Source organism: Schistocerca piceifrons, chromosome 2 (genome assembly GCF_021461385.2).
Source record: "Schistocerca piceifrons isolate TAMUIC-IGC-003096 chromosome 2, iqSchPice1.1, whole genome shotgun sequence".
Lineage (NCBI taxonomy): Eukaryota > Metazoa > Arthropoda > Insecta > Orthoptera > Acrididae > Schistocerca > Schistocerca piceifrons.
The window spans coordinates 1,083,297,106-1,083,320,078 of NC_060139.1; the positions used below are offsets into that span (position 1 = coordinate 1,083,297,106).

Genomic DNA, 22,973 nt, shown 5'->3' on the forward strand with positions numbered 1-22,973 from the left:
CCACCAAAACCGAAAGATACCAAATATTTTAACATGGAGTAAATATGTATCTCACTTTATTCGTCCATTATTTTAAAAAAAGCATTGCATAAAAGTATTGAAAAAAAATGAAAATACTTTCATCTCAGTTCGCATTAATCACTAAAATCTCTATATATTCTGCAAATAATGATACAGCCACAACGATTAAAAAGAGTGATTTCCTGAAAGTCTTTAAAGCAAACTGAAAGACAATCACAGCAGATCTGGCTCAAAGGTACTGTCAGTCCTGAACGAATGTAATGCAAAAACTGACTGCATTTTAGTATTGATCAGATGTTTGGGTGGAGCGAAAACAAGATTCACTGTAAATCCTACAATGTGGTTTTGTCCCAAATTTTATAGGCAGATGAAGGTTGGGAAATGGACAAGTGGGAAAACAAACTGATCAGCGTCAGGTCGAGGTTTGTGAAATAGGTTTTATTTCCTTGAAAGTAATTAGGGTACTTAAGAAGAAATGAATTATTGATTTGCAGGAATATTTTTGTCCGAATTTTCTTAGTCAAATAAAGAGTGAGAAACGGAAGATGAGGCGTGACATTGTCAAATGCGAGGTCTAGTTTTGTAAAACATATTTGTCTGTTTGAAAATAATTGTGGCAATTATGGAAAACTTAATTAGTGATTTGAGAGAATATTGAAATACTAGATAAGTAGCTGAGAGAAACACAGAAAAATTAATCTCTTCAAAGCTTAGTTAGTTTACACATAAAGAGTGATGAAATGTTTCACAGTAAAAATAGTTTCCTTCGAATTAAGTACTTACCTCATTCTTTCTAAACAAAACTTGAAAGAAAGCTAAGTAAAATGTCTTATGAAATGATTTGTCTGAAAGTATGAAATAAAACAGATCCGAGAAACATTTGACATGCCTATGAATGATATCGAAATCATTTCCAGAAAACTAGGTGAGTCAGATGTTTCTCCGATCTTTTTTATTTCTTAATTTTATATAAATCATTTCGAGAAACATTTCACCGGCGTCTTTTGTTATTTTTTTTGCTTATTTCTCGTAACAAAGGTGGTTTGTGGATTCCGTGCCTGTTGGACCAATGTTCTGCGTCATCATCGCATTCACATGTCTCGGGAACTACAAATCTCGGTGATGGCTCAAGTGTTCTTAGACTTGGTCATGAAAAAAAATATTTCCAAAATTATTAATAAAGGTGTTTTTCCCCACATGTTACCCATCTTTCATCACACAAAGCAACAGTTCTAAATTATATTTTCCTAACATTATGTTTGAATTTTTTTGAAACATTTTCACAGATAAAGAAGAAACATTCATCTAAGACACTTATCAATATAACTATACAGCAATGAGAGATGTTGTTAAAGATACAATATCTTTCAGCAAAACAAAATTTCGAAAATGTGAAATCTGAAGTTAGTAACATTGCATGGAAACAAGCTGAAATTTCTTAAAGAGCTCAACTTCGGAAAGCATAAGAATAGTTCCGCCTGGGGTCGTTAAAAGTTAATCTAGAAATTCAGCACTTGGAAACTAAATATCAAGAAGTGGAGATGATTGCAGGAAGATTGGCAGTAACAGTAAAGGAATAAGCCATGAATTGCGATAAGCTATGGAACAAACGTTTCATGAACAGTAGGAAAATTTCTCAACCCAGATAACTGGAGCCGGCTGGTGTGGCCGTGCGGTTCTAGGCGTTTCGGTCTGGAACCACGCGACCGCTACGGTCGCAGGTTCGAATCCTGCCTCGGGCATGGTTGTGTGTGATGTCCTTAGGTTAGTTAGGTTTAAGTAGTTCTAAGTTTTAGGGGATTGATGACCTCAGAAGTTAAGTCCCATAGAGCTCAGAGCCATTTTTGAACCATATAACTGGGCTAAAGATAAAGAACAGCAAGTAATTCATTGTGTCAGCAAGAGTCTCAAGGAGGGTATTGAACATTTTTCGGTTGACTAGTTAGGAATATCAGACCAACTGAAACTAGATTTGCAGGGAGTACAGAACCAAATACGCTCCGAAATTTTGTAATGGGAAACCGAGGTTATACAATGTGTCAAAGGTTGCTCCAACAGTCTAGAAGAGGTCTGGGGACGATTCAAGAATGCCTTACTACGACTTGAGGGGAACAGAGGCACCATAACTCAGGCCTCTATCTAGACCGTGACAATTCTTTTGCCTATAATAACAATCACGGCAGTGGTTTTGGTAATGCACATACAAACGTTGCAACACTGAATTTCTGTGCAAACGCGTTGTTGGAGAAAAAAGTATTAATGCATGGTCAGTTCCAGCCTTCTTTGCCAGACAAAAGGACAGTTAATCTGGTGGTATTTATCAGAGAATTTAGGTGTGCACTACCAGGTCATGGAATGAGCAGCAAAAGATGAGCTATGTCTCAGGACATGTCCAGGAGCCCTCTGGACAGCTGATATGATGGATATGTGTCAAACATATGAAGACTATGAGAAGGCTTTCATCGCCAAATATTAGTCTAATGGTATTTAGGAATGTCTGAAAACGGAAAACTTCAATCCAGAAACCTTTTCATTTAGGACAGGAAACTGGAGAAGGTATTTTGAGAAATACCTCTATAAAGGAATGGGGTGAACCCATGGCCTGTAAGGATATCTTGCAGATTTTTAAGGTGAAGTTACCACCTGATAGGTTTAAGTGGTTCTAAGTTCTAGGGGACTGATGACCATAGATGTTAAGTCCCATAGTGCTCAGAGCCATTTGAACAATTTTTTACCACCTGAAATCCGAGAGGAGGTTATACATGGTTTGGAACGCTTTGTTCTCAGTTTTCCATGGTTCTCCTTAGAGCCCTGTCCCGAATGGGGAAGCCGTGTGAAATTATCAGGCAGTGACCATACTAACTGATAAACAAGCAAACAAAACGATTAGTATCTGCAGTTTACAACCTTTGATCAGAAACGGTAGCCTCTGTTACTAGCTATCCATCATGTTGCAATGATTATCTAGAGCAGCCAACAAAAGTCCCATACAGTAATCAAAATAAACGCAAAACAGACCTTTAAACACGACACTGTCTTTTACAGTCACAAAAAGTTCTAAACCAAATTTTCGCTCCCACGGCGGGCCATATAGTAGCTTGGTGTGTATTTGAGTAAATCCTTTCTTGAGGAAACTGACAAATTCCGACATCTTACAGCACGAGATGGCAGCCCTTTTCCAGTTGTTTAAAGCACTTTTTCAAATGTGTCGAGAAATGTTTATCTGACTGAGAGAGCGCGTTAGACTCTGTGACTGTAGCGCTTCTCCTTTCAGAGCGAATCTAGTGAGCAGATTATGCAACGATTGTAACCTACTGTGACTTCGACACTCAAACACTACGGAAGCAAATAGTGATTAACAGCAATTTTGTTAAATAAGCATACTATTGTACGTAGGCAGATGAGAAAATTTGTACTTGTAGACTATTAAACATGCAAGCTCACTGAAACACATTGGGAAGAATTTGCCAAGAAGGACGAGGATGTATACGTGTAAGACTCTTCCATTAGTCGGTCTGGGAAGTGCTTCTTGCTAGTAGTGGATCGATGTAAATTTTCATGGCAGAAAGCCGTACATTTTTTCAACTTCAGAGTATTCCCTTGGCCATTAAAATTGCAATACGATAAGGACGACACGCAAGAAGCGTCAAGTTAGAATGAAGTACCCCACATGCTTTTAAATGCAAATGATTTAACATTTTAGCGCAACCACTTGATGTAGGTATGTTTAATGCCATCCGCATTCTGTACACATGGTAAGTCAGCTGCCCCTACCTGTGGGTTTTATGCCACTTGCAACGCCTTCAGTAACAATATACGAGATTTCCATATTCTCTCGCTCGCTACAAGCATGCTGTTAGTCTAACAGAAATAAATGAACAGGATCTTTTTGTTGGAATTTGATGGGGTTATTTCAGTAGTGGTACAAGTCCATTGCCTCCACTTTTCTGTCTACAATTATTCTGACAAAGAGAAAGAAAGGTTCATCTTTAGCAAGATGCCATATGCTTGAATATTTCTGGTATCTCAACTGCAGATTTTTCAGCGCTCATTTAACTTTAGGACTCTGTACCGCAGGATGAACAAAAGTGGACTCGTACCACTATTGAAATAAGCCCTTCATATAATGTAGTTAAATTTCGTACTGGGATGCGTCTTCGCTGGAGGCAATTTTTTCGAGTAGTTGACGGAAAAGCTTTTGAAGGTGTCTTTTGTACGTTTTTCTTCAATACTTATCCCAGTACAAAATTTAACTACATTAGATTTCGTACTAAAAGATCCTGCTCATTTTTTCTGTATGACTAGTATGTGCATAGCAAGCAACAGAATACGAAAATCCTGCATGTGGTATTTGAAGGCATCAGGGATTGCATAAAACTCGTAGGCGAGAGTGTGACGAATGTTCACGCAATGGAATTCTGATTCAGAAGCCACTTTTAAGTGTTGGCTGCGTGTGAGTTAATCCTGTCATGGCTCACGAAAGAAGAAAATCGAAAGCGGCACGATCATGGCCTATTAACTGTAGCGCAGCATTGTGGTCCTCTTTGGATTGGATACTGTGTTTGACATATGCACAGAGATTCGGTGGTTACTTACAACGTTGTTCAGTATCCCAACGACCTAACCCGTCTAGCAACCGAGAGGATAGACATATTATTCGCTCGACCATGCTGTCACATTCCTTGAGTGAGGAATTGGGGCAAGACGAGTATTCATATGGACAGGGCAATTACATGTGGAGGCCCGTGGACTGTAGGTATGCAGACAATTATTGTGACTCTACTTGACGTGGCACTGCAGTGAATCGTGAAGGCAATGACGGCCCAACGATAACACTGGTCACAGTAATTGCATGAAGTCGTCTTTCCAGACGAGTCCCAGTTCTGTCTATAGCTTTACGATTGACGTTTCCATGTGTGGAGTCTCCGAGGTTGTTGCCAGACTCCATGTGTCAAAGTCATGGGGTCCCAGCATCTGGGGTGACGGTATGGGGTGTCATTGGGTACACAATAGGATCACCTCTGGTTCGCAATAATTTATCAGAAGGCGTTTCATTTCTGACACGTTAACAGCAGTGACTGTGCCCTGGCTCCAGTTTTGTAATGCTATGACTCTCCCATATCTGGAAGAGTAACGTCTCTCTGTACTAATTAGACAAAACATTCTGATCACAGACCCACTCTCTATATAAACCCACCCAGGTGATCGTGATGTCACCTGGTAAGGAATGACTGGTAGTCAAAAATGGTTCAAATGGCTCTGAGCACTATGGGACTTAACGTCTGAGGTCATCAGTCGCCTAGAACTTAGAACTAATCAAACCTAACTAACCTAAGGACATCACACACATCCATGCCCGAGGCAGGATTCGAACCTGCGACCGTAGCGGTCGCTCGGCTCCCGACTGTAGCGCCTAGAACCGCACGGCCACTCCGGCCGGCGACTGCGTGTCAGACACAAGCACGGTGCATGTAGTATCAGTGAGAGTGCTGTCCATGTTTAGAATGGGGAACGTGCTCGATTCATCTGAGTTTGACTGAGGGCAGATGGTGATGGCCTAGAGGGTGGGCACGAGGATATCGGAAACTACACCACTTGTCAGGTATTGGTGGAGTTCTGTGGTGAATGTGTTCAACACGTGGCGAAACCAAGTTGAAACCAAGGGCAGACGTCGTGCAATTGGGCGGCCACCCTCATCACAGATGCTGGATGTCGTAGGCTGGGCGGACTGGTAAAACAGGAGAGGCGGCAAACTGTGGCAGAACTAACACCAGATATTAATGATGGGCAGCGTACAGGTGTGTCAGAACACACAGTGCAATGAACATTCATAACACTGGGTCTCCACAGCTGACGATGCATGTATGTGCCAATGTTAACACCACGAGATTGGCAACCACAGCTGAAATGGGCATGTGACTGCCAGCACTGGACGTTTGCGCAGTGGTAGAGCGTTGCATGGTCTGCTGAATTCCGATACTTTCTTCATCATGCCGATGGGAGAGTGAATCCATTGTATTCCAGAGGAACAGCTCCTTGATACCTGTACTGCAGGACAGAGAAAAGCTGGCGGCGTCTCCATTATACCCCAGGGAACAGTCACGTGGGCATCCATGGGTCCAGTGGAGCTCGGGCAAGGCACCACGACGGCCAAGGAGTATCGTACACTGGTTGTAGACCACGTACACCCTTTCAGGGTGATCATGTTCCCCGATAGCAGCGGTGTTTTTCAACAAGATAACGCTCCATATCACAAGACCATCACCCTCTTGGTCTTTAGGCAGTGGAGTGGGTCGAGGAACACATTGGCGAGTCCAAATTTAAGTACTCCCCCGTTCCCCCCTCTCCCCCCCTCCCCCGTCCCCACTCGCCAGATCTGAATCTAGTCGAACACATCTGGCATGTGATTGGACGTGGCGTCAGAGCTCATCGCCACCTACCCGGAATTTTACACAAATTAGGCGACTTGTGTATGGAGATCTGGCACCCACTCCCTCCACGGACTTACCGAGGCCTCACTGCTTCCATGTCACGACGCGTCACTGCCGTTATCCGTGGCAAAGGTGGACATGCTGGCTATAAAGTAGGTGGTCAAAATGCTCTGGCTCATCAGTGTAAATTGTCACGAAAAGATTAGACTAATTACAGCTCACACAGAGGCGTTTAAACAGTCGTTCTTCCTATGCTCCTTATGTGAGTGGAACTGGAGAAAGCCCAAACAGGTTGCATAGTGATAAGTGCCGTCCACCATCCACTTGACAGTGGTTTTTTGAATATGGAGGTAGATGAAGATGTTGAATTAAACAGCACAGTGCCTCCTGCTGAAAAAGCCACGCTCAGCCCCAAACTTTCCAACTCCTGAAAGTAACTGATACAAATGCAAACGTTTCCATTCTTATCCCTTACTTTCAGGAAGTAGTGCCCAACAGTTCTTTCATGTTTGAAAAATGTCATATTACTGTCTTGAGCTGCTGGGTATTTAATATTCACAGTATGTCCTTACACCCTCAGAACCGTTAAATGTGGCGACGAAGAGGTGATGGGAGCTGCATGTAAAAATAATTGAAAAAACCTATATACACGTGACATTAAGGTTTTAGGAAGTGCTGGGCTCATTAATGACACGCCCGATGACATTTATCCTATAGGGTTGTGGGCGACGTGAAAATAGATATTGCTTTGGAAATCTTCGAACTATTTCTACAAAATTTTGTACAGATATTTACAAAATACTTTCGCACAAGTATACCCCTGCAACTCGTGTGGATACAGGTGGGATAGGGGACGTTTGGGGGTGATGTGTAAGAATAGATGTGAAGAAATTTCTGCCAAACTTAGTATAGACGTAAGCAATCTATTAAATGTATTGGATTGTAGCAAAGATTGCAGTTTTTCTGCCACAGGTAACTTTTTCATGGTAGTGAAGAGTGGTATTACCAAACAATGTATTTACTGTTGCACATGGATAGTAAACTTAAAACGTTGTACATCATCAAGTGTTGAGTTATATCGGTATTACGGTGAAGTTCTAAAAGATTTCACCTTACAATACGTTTACTGCAGTTACACGCTTTCCTATGAAATATGAGATGGGGATAAATGTACAGGTGAGGTAATTCGCTAGTGCTAGATAAAGTCAGCTCGTTGTTTATGCTTCCAAGCGTCCTAAAGTGCTGAAGACACGGCTGCAGGCGGCGATAACAAAGGGGTGTTGTGCCCGGGGGGCAGCAGCAGAGCTGCCGTGATAGAGGGCCATAACTAGCGCGCGCGCCGCCATTACAGAGATTAGCCGCCGCTGCCTTAACTGCGTGCCAGCCGCTTGTCGCCGTAGCCATCTCCCCCCTGGCGTTTCCTTCCACGCGGCGGCCCACATCTACCCAGCCTTAAGTGCTAACCTGTTAACGCTCTACACGGTGTGTCTCACACTTTGAGGCAATTCTCAGCTACTGCCCTGGATCAGAGTCGACACGTCAGATCTGGATGAATACTTGTACAGCTAACTCAGTGACATCGATTTCATGTAAAATTACGGAATACTTAACCTGACTACGATTACTTTCCTGAAGATCGTGCAACTTCTACGTGGCTGAGCCGCCCAGGCTGCATTTATCCAATTCTTTTGCGATGATTCTGGTGCGCCTACTACCTTCTTGGGTAACCCGATTGTTCTCTCGTCGGAGGGTTTCTTATATAGCGAGCGGAAGGCTACTTGGACTCGGGCGCGTTGGCATGTGGTTCTCTACGATAGTAGCGTTGTAGGTTGTGTGCGAGTGACGCATATTTTGACGACAGGCGCCGGGGCAGTCGGTTTTAGTGTGTGTGTGGTGGCTGTAACTTGTGTAGTAGTGTGTTCTGGCTCGCCATTGTTAGAGGCACGGGTGTCGGCGAAGGGCTCTGTTAGCATACCGAAGAATAGTTCACGAGACTGTGTACTATTTTAGAATTCTGTGCAGTGGACTCTTGTCGATTCTGCAACGAACTGGTCACATTGTGCCACACTATTGTGGGAGTCTTGTCAGTTATCCTTGCTCTGATATTCTGTCGCCAAAGCGTTAATTTTTTGGAAATTTGTGGTAAGGTCTTACGGGACCAAATTGTTGAATTCATCACTCCCTGAGCTGAGACACTGCTTAATCTAACTTAAACTAACTTACGCTATGGACAACACACACACCCATGCCCGAGGGAGGACTCGAACCTCCGACGGGGGGATCGCTTGGCTACCCCGTGTTAATCCTAACTGATGTAGAGAGCCAAGCTTTGTGCCTGTGATTTTCTTCTACGGGCTCCAGACAGCGGTGAGCATTATTGTTTTCAGCGCCCTGGCTACATCTGAAAGCTGACATATGTTTATTCTCAAGTCAGCGTTTGAACAGCGCTGAGACCTCAGGATGAACACTTTGTTAATACTCAAATCAATAGCTGTATCACTTACTAAATGAGTAAGTGCCATCCCTTACCTTCCAGTTATGCTGGTTGTTTGTGGTAACATGTCTCTGTTTCAGGTATTTCCACCCAAATTTTCTTTTTTAACGCACTGTAATGGGCACTATGATATCTGATGTTTTGTTAAAAACCCACGAAGGAGCTATCTGAGAATGGGGCTTACGCTTACGTATTATTACACTATTGGCCATTAAAGTTGCTACACCAAGAAGAATTGCAGATGATAAAACGATATTCATTAGACAAATATATGATACTAGAACTGACGTGTGATTACATTTTCACGCAATTTGGGTGCATAGATCCTGAGAAATCAGTATCCAGAACAACCACCTCTGGCCGTAATAACGGCCTTGATACGCCTGAGCATTGAGTCAAACAGAGCTTCGATGGCGTGTACAGGTACGGATGCCCATGCAGCTTCAACACGATACCACAGTTCGTCAAGAGTAGTGACTGGCGTATTGTCACGAGCCAGTTGCACGGCCACCATTGACCAGACGTTTTCAATTGGTGAGAGATCGGGAGAATGTGCTGGCCAGGGCACCAGTCGAACATTTTCTGTATCCAGAAAGGCCCGTACAGGACCTGCAACATGTGGTCGTGCATTATCCTGCTGAAATGTAGCGTTTCGCAGGGATCGAATGAAGGGTAGAGCCACGGGTCGTAAAACATCTGAAATGTAACGTCCACTGTTCAAAGTGCCGTCAATGCGAACAAGAGGTGACCGAGACGTGTAACCACTGGCACCACGCCGGGTGATATGCCAGTATGGCGATGACGAATACACGCTTCCAATGTCCCTTCACCACGATGTCGCCAAACACGGATGCGACCATCATGATGCTGTAAACAGAACCTCGATTCTTCCGAAAAAATGACGTTTTGTTATTCGTGCACCCAGGTTTGTCGTTCAGTACACCATCGCAGGCGCTCCTGTCTGTGACGCAGCGTCAAGGGTAACCGCAGCCATGGTCTCCGAGCTGATAGTCCATGCTGCTGCAAACGTTGTCGAACTGTTCGTACAGATGGTTGTTGTCTGGCAAACGTCCCCATCTGTTGACTCAGGGATCGAGACGTGGCTGCACGATCCGTTACAGCCATGCGGATAAGATGCCTGTCATCTCGACTGCACGTGATACGAGGCCGTTGGAATCCAGCACGGAGTTCCGTATTACCCTCCTGAAACCACCGATTCAATTATCTGCTAACAGTCATAGGATCTCGACCAACGCGAACAGCAATGTCGCGATACGATAAACCGCAATCGCGATCGGCTACAATCCGACCTTTATCAAAGTCGGAAACGTGATGGTATGCATTTTTCCTCCTTACACGAGGCATCACAACAACGTTTCACGAGGCAACGCCGGTCAACTGCTGTTTGTGTATGAGAAATCGGTTGGAAACTTTCCTCATGTCAGCACGTTGTAGGTGCCTCCCCCGGCGCCAGCCTTGTGTGAATGCTCTGAAAAGCTAATCATTTGCATATCACAGCATCTTCTTCTTGTCGGTTAAATTTCGCGTCTGTAGCACGTCATCTTCGTGGTGTAGCAATTTTAATGGCCAGTAGTGTACATTTAAATGATTATTGATATACACTCCTGGAAATTGAAATAAGAACACCGTGAATTCATTGTCCCAGGAAGGGGAAACTTTATTGAAACATTCCTGGGGTCAGATACATCACATGATCACACTGACAGAACCACAGGCACATAGACACAGGCAACAGAGCATGCACAATGTCGGCACTACTACAGTGTATATCCACCTTTCGCAGCAATGCAGGCTGCTATTCTCCCATGGAGACGATCGTAGAGATGCTGGATGTAGTCCTGTGGAACGGCTTGCCATGCCATTTCCACCTGGCGCCTCAGTTGGACCAGCGTTCGTGCTGGACGTGCAGACCGCGTGAGACGACGCTTCATCCAGTCCCAAACATGCTCAATGGAGGACAGATCCGGAGATCTTGCTGGCCAGGGTAGTTGACTTACACCTTCTAGAGCACGTTGGGTGGCACGGGATACATGCGGACGTGCATTGTCCTGTTGGAACAGCAAGTTCCCTTGCCGGTCTAGGAATGGTAGAACGATGGGTTCGATGACGGTTTGGATGCACCGTGCACTATTCAGTGTCCCCTCGACGACCACCAGTGGTGTACGGCCAGTGTAGGAGATCGCTCCCCACACCATGATGCCGGGTGTTGGCCCTGTGTGCCTCGGTCGTATGCAGTCCTGATTGTGGCGCTCACCTGCACGGCGCCAAACACGCATACGACCATCATTGGCACCAAGGCAGAAGCGACTCTCATCGCTGAAGACGACACGTCTCCATTCGTCCCTCCATTCACGCCTGTCGCGACACCACTGGAGGCGGGCTGCACGATGTTGGGGCGTGAGCGGAAGACGGCCTAACGGTGTGCGGGACCGTAGCCCAGCTTCATGGAGACGGTTGCGAATGGTCCTCGCCGATACCCCAGGAGCAACAGTGTCCCTAATTTGCTGGGAAGTGGCGGTGCGGTCCCCTACGGCACTGCGTAGGATCCTACGGTCTTGGCGTGCATCCGTGCGTCGCTGCGGTCCGTTCCCAGGTCGACGGGCACGTGCACCTTCCGCCGACCACTGGCGACAACATCGATGTACTGTGGAGACCTCACGCCCCACGTGTTGAGCAATTCGGCGGTACGTCCACCCGGCCTCCCGCATGCCCACTATACGCCCTCGCTCAAAGTCCGTCAACTGCACATACGGTTCACGTCCACGCTGTCGCGGCATGCTACCAGTGTTAAAGACTGCGATGGAGCTCCGTATGCCACGGCAAACTGGCTGACACTGACGGCGGCGGTGCACAAATGCTGCGCAGCTAGCGCTATTCGACGGCCAACACCGCGGTTCCTGGTGTGTCCGCTGTGCCGTGCGTGTGATCATTGCTTGTACAGCCCTCTCGCAGTGTCCGGAGCAAGTGTGGTGGGTCTGACACACCGGTGTCAATGTGTTCTTTTTTCCATTTCCAGGAGTGTATATTCCAAATTTTCCTGTGCATTAACTGTTAAAAGAAAAGGGGGAGTGATGTCACTAAGGCGTTTCAGCATTTTTTGCAGACAGGAAAGAATCGACGCCTGGACAATATCCAAGCCAATCACGGTTGGGAGTTTTACAACAGGTATTTCAAGACCATGGAATACAACACTACTCAACATTCACCCACCTGAAGGTGAGTATTGTGGAACGTCTGAGCAGAACAAAAAAAGATCAAATGTAGATGCATTTAAACCTCTGCGGCTCATACAAATGTTCGGATATCCTCATAGAAGTAATTGCACAATGTAACGGAACCAAACACAGCGCAATAAAAACGAGACAAATCGATACCCGTGATAATGGACTCATGGATACCGTATACTAGTGTATTATAATGACGAATCCACGTAAACAGAAGTTTAATGTGGGTGATTTGGTATTATCAAAACACAACAAAACATTTGAGGAATCATACCTCCCAAAGTGTTCGAGTGAGACATTCCCAGTTCCTTTAGTGTACAGAACAATTCCCATAATTTATATCTTAAAGGACGTGAAAAGGAACTAAAAAATGTTGTAATTTAATCTCAAAGATACAAGAAGAAAATTTGTTCAACTGTCATACCAGAGGAATACTCTAAAAACTTTTTTATCATTGAGAGATAAATGACTAATTTCGAGATTCTTTTATTACATCTAGTATTAACTACCTTTTTGTTCTGAAATGCTGGCGTAAAGACGTACTTTATAGTCTCATGTCTATGTGTGTGTTAAAAGATGAAAAATGTGTTTTATAATGTCTGTCAAGATCAAGCCTAATTCCCATACCAATGGAGTACAAATTATTCTGATAATTCGAGAAGGCGAATTTTAGATGGAGGCGACGATCTTTGCGACGGCGCTGCTCAACAATAGAGGTACGTGATTGTGCTCACTACTTTCCTTTGGTGGCCGGTAAGATTATTTTCGATGTGTTTTTGCCGAGACATTCAGAACCTGCAATCTTCCTTTTTAGTATAAAAATAGGAGTCCGATTGAAAAAGAAATTTTCTTAAATTTAAATAATTGCAATTCTTTTACCCAGGCCACGGGGAATGATAGAAAGTGCGTGCCTCTACCCTGATTGTACGTTCGCAATCTCCGAGTGTGTTACGACGTAATTATTTTACACACAAAAAAAAATTAATATAGATCTTTCTCATCAGATAGCAACCACTCGTACGCGAATGCTCGTACCCTCTGAATGTGTCCAGTCAGTCGTGCGCATTGTTCTAAAGCTTTTCTGATCATATTCTGTGGATTGCATCTCCGCAATTAATTTTTGTTTATGCCGCAAATCGCACTTCACGCGAAGTATTTATTACGCAAGTTTCAGGCTCCATTTAAAGTCAAAGAGCCCTCAGCTCTTTTACCTGCCGGGCGAGATGGGAGTTCAAACTGTGAGATTTCGTCGACTTTTTCTGGGTTCAAATTTCAGTGCGTGAGAACGTTACTGGGTGTAGTTTCTAGGACACCAATGTCTGCTGTTAGACGGACGAGGGGCGAGCGGCGAGCAAAGCGCTCTGTGCTCAAGCGCAGCACAAGCAGCCAAGTGCTAGCGGCAAACATCAGCCGTCTCATTGTCTGCGTGGCAAGTGAGACAATGTTGGTGGTTCAGGCTATACAGTCGGCCCCAGGTGGCATACGTACGTACATGTGGCTGCGACTTCTGCTGGAGCGAGAATACTAACAGAGACTCCGGTTCCCTGCCCTTCGTTATGGCGCAGTACTTTGCGCCCTGGCCCCTTGGGGAGAACCGAGATGATGTGGAAACCGTCGGAGCAGTTTTACCAGTACCGTTATTTACTCACCTGCCGGCTGCCGAGCTGACCCTCGACTCCCCGGAGAGCAGGTGGCTGGTCTCGCAGCGGTAGGGCAGCGCGCCGTCCTCAGGGGTCACGTGACGGATGTGCAGCTCTCCGGAGGGGAACACCGAATACCGGCCCCCTACAACACACGCAATACTCCTACTGGAAACACATGTCATTCCCACAGCAACTACGGCTTATATATTCACTGGTTTATTACAGATAACAAATCAACAGGGTTAGACCAGTATGTCTTGATAACCACTTCGTGGAAAGTGTGTGCTAGTGTAGAAGATACACACCAACGACTGCGAAGTGTTGAAGCTTTACGGAAATCATTAACTCAAGAGAAAAGTATACAAGCTATATCAAAACAAAACAACTAACTTGAACAGATAGTAGAATTCCTCAGAATGAGGAAAGGATCCCAAGTACACTTTTCTCGAGGTATCAGTCTTTTGACTGGCCCGCCAAAGATTCCTACATTGAACCACCTTTCCCATCGCAGTATAGTATTTGCCACCTACGTCCTCAATTATCTGTCGGATGTATTCCAGTCTCTTGTCTTACCCTGCAGTTTTTACCCTCTACAGCTTCCTCTAGTGCAGTGGAAGTTATTACCTAATATCTTAACCTATGTCCTATCATCCTGTCCCTTCTTCTTACCAGTGTCTTCCTCGCCGGTTCTGCGGAGTACCTCATCATTCCTTACCTTATCAGTTCATATTATTTTCAGCATTCTTGTGTAGCACCTTATCTCCAACCATCCTATTCGCTTTTCTTCCAGTTCTCCCCCAGGTCACCTTCTCATTACCATATCGTTAACAGAATCGTTAATAATAAGCAAATATCCTGGTGCGGTGAGCTAAATGAAGCGTTTCTAATATTGTATGTTCCTTGCTGTACAAGGTTAATTGAAATGATGTTTGTCATCTGGATAATTGCTTAATGTCAATTTTCGAAGAAACTTCTCCTGTATTTAGAAATATGGCTGATTATCCCGATTAATCCATAATCAAAGGGTCACAGAGGTTACCAGCTACCGAAATGATAGTGAAAAGAATTCCATTACTGCACATTTAAGTCACACATGGGGAAGAACTAAGCGTACCTAACACCGCCTTTCAAAATTAATGATCCACTTAAAGCGTTAAACGCAGTTCATACTACTGACATGACTCGCCAGCAGGGTACACGCAAACTTTATATGAAAGAAATCTTATTTCCAGAGATGGTGAATGAATCGACTTTAAAGGATGTGGCAGAAGTAATTGCTTTACTAATGGTACCAGGAGAGGTGGTATCCAGATATACTCAGGAACGAACGAGCACACTTAGAGTGGTTCTAGGCGCTTCAGTCTGGAACCGCGCGACCGCTACGGTCGCAGGTTCGAATCCTGCCTCGGGCATGGATGTGTGTGATGTCCTCAGGTTAGTTAGGTTTAAGTAGTTCTAAGTTCTACGGGACTGATGACCTTAGATGTTAAGTCCCATAGTGCTCAGAGCCATTTGCACCATTTTGACGTACACTTAGAAAGTTAACAAACAAGGCATATTAACACAAGGTTCACTTTAATATGCATTAATTCAGGAATAACAAATAAGAGTCACCAATGCGGCTTTAGGTAGGCATCTAACGCTATGACGCGTTCCTAAAAATCACACGGTGACAATCTTCGCCGGCCGCGGTGGTCTCGCGGTTCTAGGCGCGCAGTCCGGAACCGTGCGACTGCTACGGTCGCAGTTTCGAATCCTGCCTCGGGCATGGATGTGTGTGATGTCCTCAGGTTAGTTAGGTTTAATTAGTTCTAAGTTCTAGGGGACTGATAACCACAGCAGTTGAGTCCCATAGTGCTCAGAGCCATTTTTTTGACAATATTCGTTACACGCAGTCACGGAAGCGACAACACTCACCTGACTTGCAAATCTATCTCTATGCTTCTACAGCCTCCGGCTTGCAATGCTCTTCGCTCCAGTATGGAAAGCCTGAATTTGTACTTCACTCTTCAGGTAGACGAGATTCGTTCTTTTTTTTTTTTCGTTTGATGCTTATTTCGTGCGATATTTGGCTCGGTCACTAGCAGTGGACCACCCTGTATTTTTATGAATCCCGTATACAATATCTTCTAGAACAGGTAGTAAATGAAATAAGCGTTAATGTAAATTCGTTGTTGAAATTCTTAACGACTGTAATTCATATGTTTTATAAAAATAATTACTTAAGTGAAGTTTTGTAGGCCTAATTATTAATAACAAAGCCTGAAAATTTTGAAAAGGTGAGAAATAATAACTTTCTGTAGTTTTATGAAATAGATTTCATTGTCAATAGTAGAATTAATAAAATTATAAACAATGTTTTGTTTACAGATAATACTGAAGAACACAAATTATTGTATCTGACATAGCTTTCTTTACAGATCAAATACTTTTAAAATTGTGACTACTTTTTTTCATGGTTTGAGATCGATATCTGTTAACGTAACGAAATATAAGTAGGAAAATATGTTCACGGAAAAAAATTGTTTCACAGTTAGAAAACTTCATGAGCTTCAATAGATAAGAAATAGGTAATCTGAGTGAGAAAGTAAACTCGGGTCTGGCTAAAATATACCTTTTATCGAGGATTTCTTTACTCGATTCGAAGTTTCGATGAGGCTACATTCATTATAACTTTTAGGAGATGACTTAGGCACCTCAAAAAGGAAAAGAAATATACAAATCTTATCCAGAATCAGACATGGACATTCTGTATGATGGGTATGATTACTGGCAGAAATTGGATGACATTTTGTCACCATGAACATGTCAATATTAGCGCTGCAAAGCAGAACTAAAACAATACGCATGAAGTATAAAATGCAACTAATACGTATGTCTTACTAACAGAATAAGTAGTTTCAAAATTTTTCACATAAATAGATGGAATCTGCATCAGATTTTTGTATTAAAGAAGTTATACATTTGTAGTGATTATCATGTTTTTATACCATATAATATGATTTGTAAACTGTGTAACAGTTTGCTAGCGTCTGTATCAAATAACGTAAAAGAAGAAGAATGTGTTCCTCCTAATATTACATCTGTTCTAGTAAATCAGGGGACAATTAAATTGTATCTGTCAGATATTTTTCGCATCGTTCTGCATTTTTTTTGACTGTACATTTTTTTTCTGTTTGCAAGTGCTACAAGCTTCTCAGAAATGGTTAATAAGTAATGATATGGGCCAACACTCCTTACCCTATCTCCAAGCCAGCTGACATGGATTTTCAATTTAGCAAAGGCTAACAAACAGATAAATTAAACAGATAAATTGATAAAGCGAACATGGGAAGCTGCTGGTGTAAGTCTCGTTATTTGCACTTGGTGTTAGACAACCCCCTGCTGTGACGAAAAGTCGTATAAGATTAATTTTTGCCAGTTATTTCAGCGTAGGCAGAAACAGAGCAGAGGTTATTACAATCAGCCTAATAGTTAGGTTCGTCGTTGCTAACATTTATATGCGAGTTTAAGTCAAAATTATCCAAAATGTAGCTATACTTTTGCTGTAATACAAGTAGGACACACACGTTAACATCATTAGCCAATATAGTGCCCTTGCTTTTCAACGAATTTGGTCCGTCGTTGTAAAACCTTCCTGATGTCCTCAAACGAGTAAAAAGAGGTTTCCGGATGAGCAGTGACGCACAGTGTCCTTCACTTCTTGGTCCGAGGTGAATCGACGGACCCCTAATGCCCCTTTGAGTGGACCAAGACTGGTATTAGGAAGGAGCAAGATAAGGACTATATGGAGGCTGAGCTATTTCTTCAACTTGAGTTACCGGAGCGTTTCAACAGTGCGGGCAGCGGTATGTGAACGGGCATTGTCATGCAACGACCCAGCAACTTCCGCCATTAGTCCCCGACGTTTGCTTCGAATTGCAGGCATCAGCCTGTCAGTAAGCACGACGTTGCAATGCCAAATGATTCATATTGTGCCACTCTGTCAGCAATGTTCGAATACTGAGCTCTGTGTGTAGAAAAAAAAAAAAAACCGGTGAGAATCAGTTTTCCTACAGACTGTTGGGTTTTGAACTTTTGCTGCTGGGCCATTGTAGATGTTTCGATTCCATACTCTGATGTTTACTTCCAGGCTACTAATGATGGATTCATGTTTCGTCACCAGTGACAATTCTGTCTAAGAAGCCTTCACGTTGGTTAACATAGAGGTCTAAATGTTTTTGGCAGATGTCCAAACAGGTTTGTTTATGCAACACTGTGAGTTGTTTTGGGAGTCATGTTTTTTTTTTTTTTTTTTTTTGTCATCAGTCTACTGACTGGTTTGATGCGGCCCGCCACGAATTCCTTTCCTGTGCTAACCTCTTCATCTCAGAGTAGCACTTGCAACCTACGTCCTCAATTATTTGCTTGACGTATTCCAATCTCTGTCTTCCTCTACAGTTTATGCCCTCTACAGCTCCCTCTAGTACCATGGAAGTCATTCCCTCATGTCTTAGCAGATGTCCTATCATCCTGTCCCTTCTCCTTATCAGTGTTTTCCACATATTCCTTTCCTCTCCGATTCTGCGTAGAACCTCCTCATTCCTTACCTTATGAGCCCAACTACTTTTCAACATTCGTCTATAGCACCACATCTCAAATGCTTCGATTCTCTTCTGCTCCGGTTTTCCCACAGTCCATGTTTCACTACCATACAATGCTGTACTCCAGACGTACATCCTCAGAAATTTCTTCCTCAAATTAAGGCCGGTATTTGATATTAGTAGACTTCTCTTGGCCAGAAATGCCTTTTTTCCATAGCGAGTATGCTTTTGATGTCCTCCTTGCTCCGTCCGTCATTGGTTATTTTACTGCCTAGGTAGCAGAATTCCTGAACTTCATTGACTTCGTGACCATCAATCCTGATGTTAAGTTTCTCGCTGTTCTCATTTCTACTACTTCTCATTACCTTCGTCTTTCTCCGATTTACTCTCAAACCATACTGTGTACTCATCAGACTGTTCATTCCGTTCAGCAGATCATTTAATTCTTCTTCGCTTTCACTCAGGATAGCAATGTCATCAGCGAATCGTATCATTGATATCCTTTCACCTTGTATTTTAATTCCACTCCTGAAGCTTTCTTTTATTTCCATCATTGCTTCCTCGATGTACAGATTGAAGAGAAGGGGCGAAAGGCTACAGCCTTGTCTTACACCCTTCTTAATACGAGCACTTCGTTCTTGATCGTCCACTCTTATTATTCCCTCTTGGTTGTTGTGGAGTCATGTTACGGAGCCTTTATGAAACCCAAGTGTGTTGTGGATGATTTTGTAGGTGGAATCATGACTAATTTGCAGACGACGTGTCACTTCATCAGCAGTCACTCGTCTGTCTACCAGATCTACGCACGCCCATTATTGTCGTCATCTGTCACGGTGGATGGTCATCCGGCTCCTTCCTTCTGCATAACGCTTTTGCACTCATTTTTGAATTTAGCAATTCGTAGACAATCCTTTGCGGCATGACACTGTTTCTATATTGTGCCAAAGGTCCTTGTCAGATTTTAGTCCCCGATACACCTTCTCCCAACAAAAACGGCATGTCCCCTCGTTGTTCCACTTCGGTGCAAAGTTCTAACCGAGCGGCCGTGGTCTATCTGCAGTGAAAGGAAGACAAGTAGAGGAATTAGGATGAGTCTTTCCTAGCTGGACCACGACAGCATAACAATGAAATAGACTGCGACAGAGGTCAGTATGAAGATTTTAAGAAAAGTTATGCCATCATTTCTGACTTAGTTTCGTATAATTAGGTACTCGTCTTATAATTACGAGGAACAAGAAAGTCAGATTTTATTAAAATAACAGTATTTTTGTCTGCTGTAATGTTCTAGCATGTTGGTATTCCCACTGGGGTCGCGTGTCTCCTGGGAAGAGTGGCCTATGTGGTCCTCATACAACACAGACTGGCGACATTGTATCGGAGAGTCGCTTGCACAATGTTCTCAGCCAAGCCAGCAGCCCTTCATTATAAAACTTCACAGGAATGCGCTGGAGAGAACAGCCCTCTCGCTGATGACGGCGTACCGTCCAAGTCGTCTCGGCAGTGCCAGCGGCGGTTGTTTGTGAGCCACCGGAAAGCGCGCGGTTTTCCTGATTAGCTCAGATGTTTCGAAAATATTGCGAATGGAAGGGGAAGGCGCGAGCATTTCCTCTTGTAACAAAGACTAACGACGAAACTAGAGATCTATCTGGCAGCTGGCACCTTGCTGTGTTCTTCTCTAGCACTCATCACAAGAGAGGGGCAGACTTCTGACAACAGTTTTGCTTTCTCCGATAGTTCAAAAAATAGCGACGAGCCCTCATTGTCTGGGGTCTATTTTTCCGGTGGGCCGCTAGGATGAGGGATACGGAAAGTTCACAAAGCATTCTGGGCCTGATGTGTACAGTTCTGCCACTGGGCACAAGAGATATCGCGGGACGATGATAGAATTTTTGCACGCGTTCTATTTAGCGACGAAGCGTCATTCACCAACAGCGGTAACGTAAACCGGCATAATATGCACTATTGGACAACGGAAAATCCACGATGGCTGCGACTAGTGGAACATCAGCGACCTTGGCGGGTTAATGTATGGTGCAAAATGGTGCAATGTATGCTGATTTCCAAAGTAATGTTCTACCGATGTTACTACAAGATGTTTCACTGCATGACAGAAAGGCGATGTACTTCCAACATGACGGATGTCCGGCACATAGCTCGAGTGCGGTTGAATCGGTATTGAATAGCATATTTCATGACAGGTGGGTTGGTCGTCGAAGCACCATACCATCGGCCGCACGTTCACCGGATCTGACATCCCCTGGATTTCTTTCTGTGGGGAAAGTTCAAGGATACTTTCCATCGTTATCCACCGACAACGCCTGACAACATGCCTCAGCGCATTGTCAATGCACTTGCAAACATTACGGAGGACAAACTACTCGCTGTTGAGAGGAATGTCGTTACACGTATTGCCAAATGCATTGAGGTTGACGGACATCATTTTGAGCATTTATAGCATTAATGTGGTATTTACAGGTAATCACGCTGTAACATCATGCGTTCTCAGAAATGATATGTTCACAAAGGTACATGTATCACATTGTAACAACCGAAATAAAATGTTCAAATGTACCTAAGTTCTATATTTTAATTTAAAAATCCTACCTGTTACGAACTGTTCGTCTAAAATTGTGAGCCATATGTTTACGACTATTACAGCGCCATCTATCACAAAACGAAAAAAAGTGGTCCATCTAAAACATTCATATTTCTTTACGCACTACAAAAATATGTAATAAAAATGGCAGCGCCATCTCGCGGGCCAACGATAGCGCCATCTGTTTTCCCACTTCAAGCTAGACAAGTTTCGTTATTTATAGTTTTTTCGTTTGACGCTTATCACGATCAACGAACCACCCTGTATCTGAGTTTTTGGCGCCGAGAGCATGAGATAGCGTCAGGACTGTATCAGACTCCACTAGAGTGTGATTAGCACTCTTAATTTCGTTCGTGTTGCTCTCAGCTTGTGAAGCGATAGTTTTTCGATAAAAGTCTTTGGATTGCATGAACAAGATACATCTCATATTTGTTGTCATTGAAGAAATTTATACAGCATTTGTGAAAATTTGCACTCTAAAATGAGAAGATAAAAACAAACAGCTATGGTGAACTGAAATAGTTTTGTGGAATATTACGCAGCAGGAGGACAGATCTAGACAGTGAAGCCATCTTGAAAAGATATGTAACAGTTATTGTTGCAATGCACTGAATCCTGTCCTTAACGTAGGAAATAGCTGCTACAACATGAAAACAATCAGATGGCAATTTATTTATGAGGGATAATTGCGAAACATTTAAGGGGCGGCACATTACCCAGTACCTCACACCCTTTAGTCGTCCTGTCATCGAAGACGGAAGAGTCTGTGCTAGAGTCATCCTAAAGCTGATAAAAAACCTTAATTTTCCTTTCTGTAGCGTGCTTTCCTGCTTTTTAAGATAGTGCTCTCTGTAGAGGAATCAAAAATTGACAACTGAAAGATAAATGTAGTGCAGTAAACACTGACGAAACGCCACTCAGAGTCTTCTGACAGGTAACGAATCTGATGTTCTAGTAAAACTCCATATAACAGTGCAAAAAAAAAAAAAAGAGCAATATCCAGTGCACAACTCTGACCTTTCAATACTGAAGGAATGCAGCACGCACCTAACTCACACGCGCTGGTACACATTTAACACAAAATTACTTTATACATTCATGAGATTAGTACAACAGCCAGTACATAATCCTTTCCAAACAACCTTACCAAGTATATCGCTGAAACAACAAAATTTCACGTAGTTACGAGCTCCTGGGACAGCAGCAGCGTGGGGCTTTCGTCTCGACAAAACTCAGTTGCACGTGCCGCAATTTGTTCCCGCAGAATGGCTGCATAAGCAGGAGGCATTCGTGGCGCTGATCGTGCAGAATCGATGCAGCTCGACTGGAAGCAAGGGTACGTCTACACCGCAGCCGCACTGCTGGCACCTCGCTGCTCGCTGCTACTTGCTGCTGGCACATCGCACCTCGCTGCTCACGGGCGGTCTCGTCGGATTTTCCGCTAAAGCCTCGCACGTGGCGCATCGCTTTTTACTGGTCGCACAGCGTCTCCCATTCCTACCAGGAGCCTCTGACTGCGGCTGTTCAAAAATGGCTCTGAGCACTATGGGACTCAACTTCTTAGGTCATTAGTCCCCTAGAACTTAGAACTAGTTAAACCTAACTAACCTAAGGACATCACAAACATCCATGCCCGAGGCAGGATTCGAACCTGCGACCGTAGCGGTCTTGCGGATCCAGACTGCAGCGCCTTTAACCGCACGGCCACTACGGCCGGCTGCGGCTGTTCACCTCACTAGTTCATTAAGTGCAGTGTGTGAAGCAAAAACTAAGTTCCTTGCTTCATATGACGACAACAGTAGTGGTCTGTTCATCCCAAAAACGCGATTACTGACGACGAGAAAGAGTAAGACCTAGGGATGCCCACTTTTACTGTAGAATGTCTACATCGCAGTCACATTCCCAAGATCTAACAACAGCTCAAAATTATCTAGAGCACTTTTTCACACGGTTACAAATG

The 22,973-nt window shown here is 43.7% G+C and overlaps 1 protein-coding gene across 1 annotated transcript in view; it reads right to left on the bottom strand.

Annotated features, from left to right (window-relative positions):
- Positions 1–22,477, bottom strand: part of LOC124776143 (Down syndrome cell adhesion molecule-like protein Dscam2) — a 186,616-nt gene extending 164,139 nt beyond the window's left edge. Inside the window, exons 1-2 of the mRNA XM_047250979.1 lie at positions 22,420–22,477; positions 13,841–13,976 (exon numbers count right to left, since the gene is read on the bottom strand). Of these exons, the coding sequence (XP_047106935.1) occupies positions 13,841–13,976; positions 22,420–22,477 (194 nt within the window). The remainder of the gene's footprint in view (positions 1–13,840; positions 13,977–22,419) is intronic.
- Between the last annotated feature and the right edge of the window lie 496 nt (positions 22,478–22,973).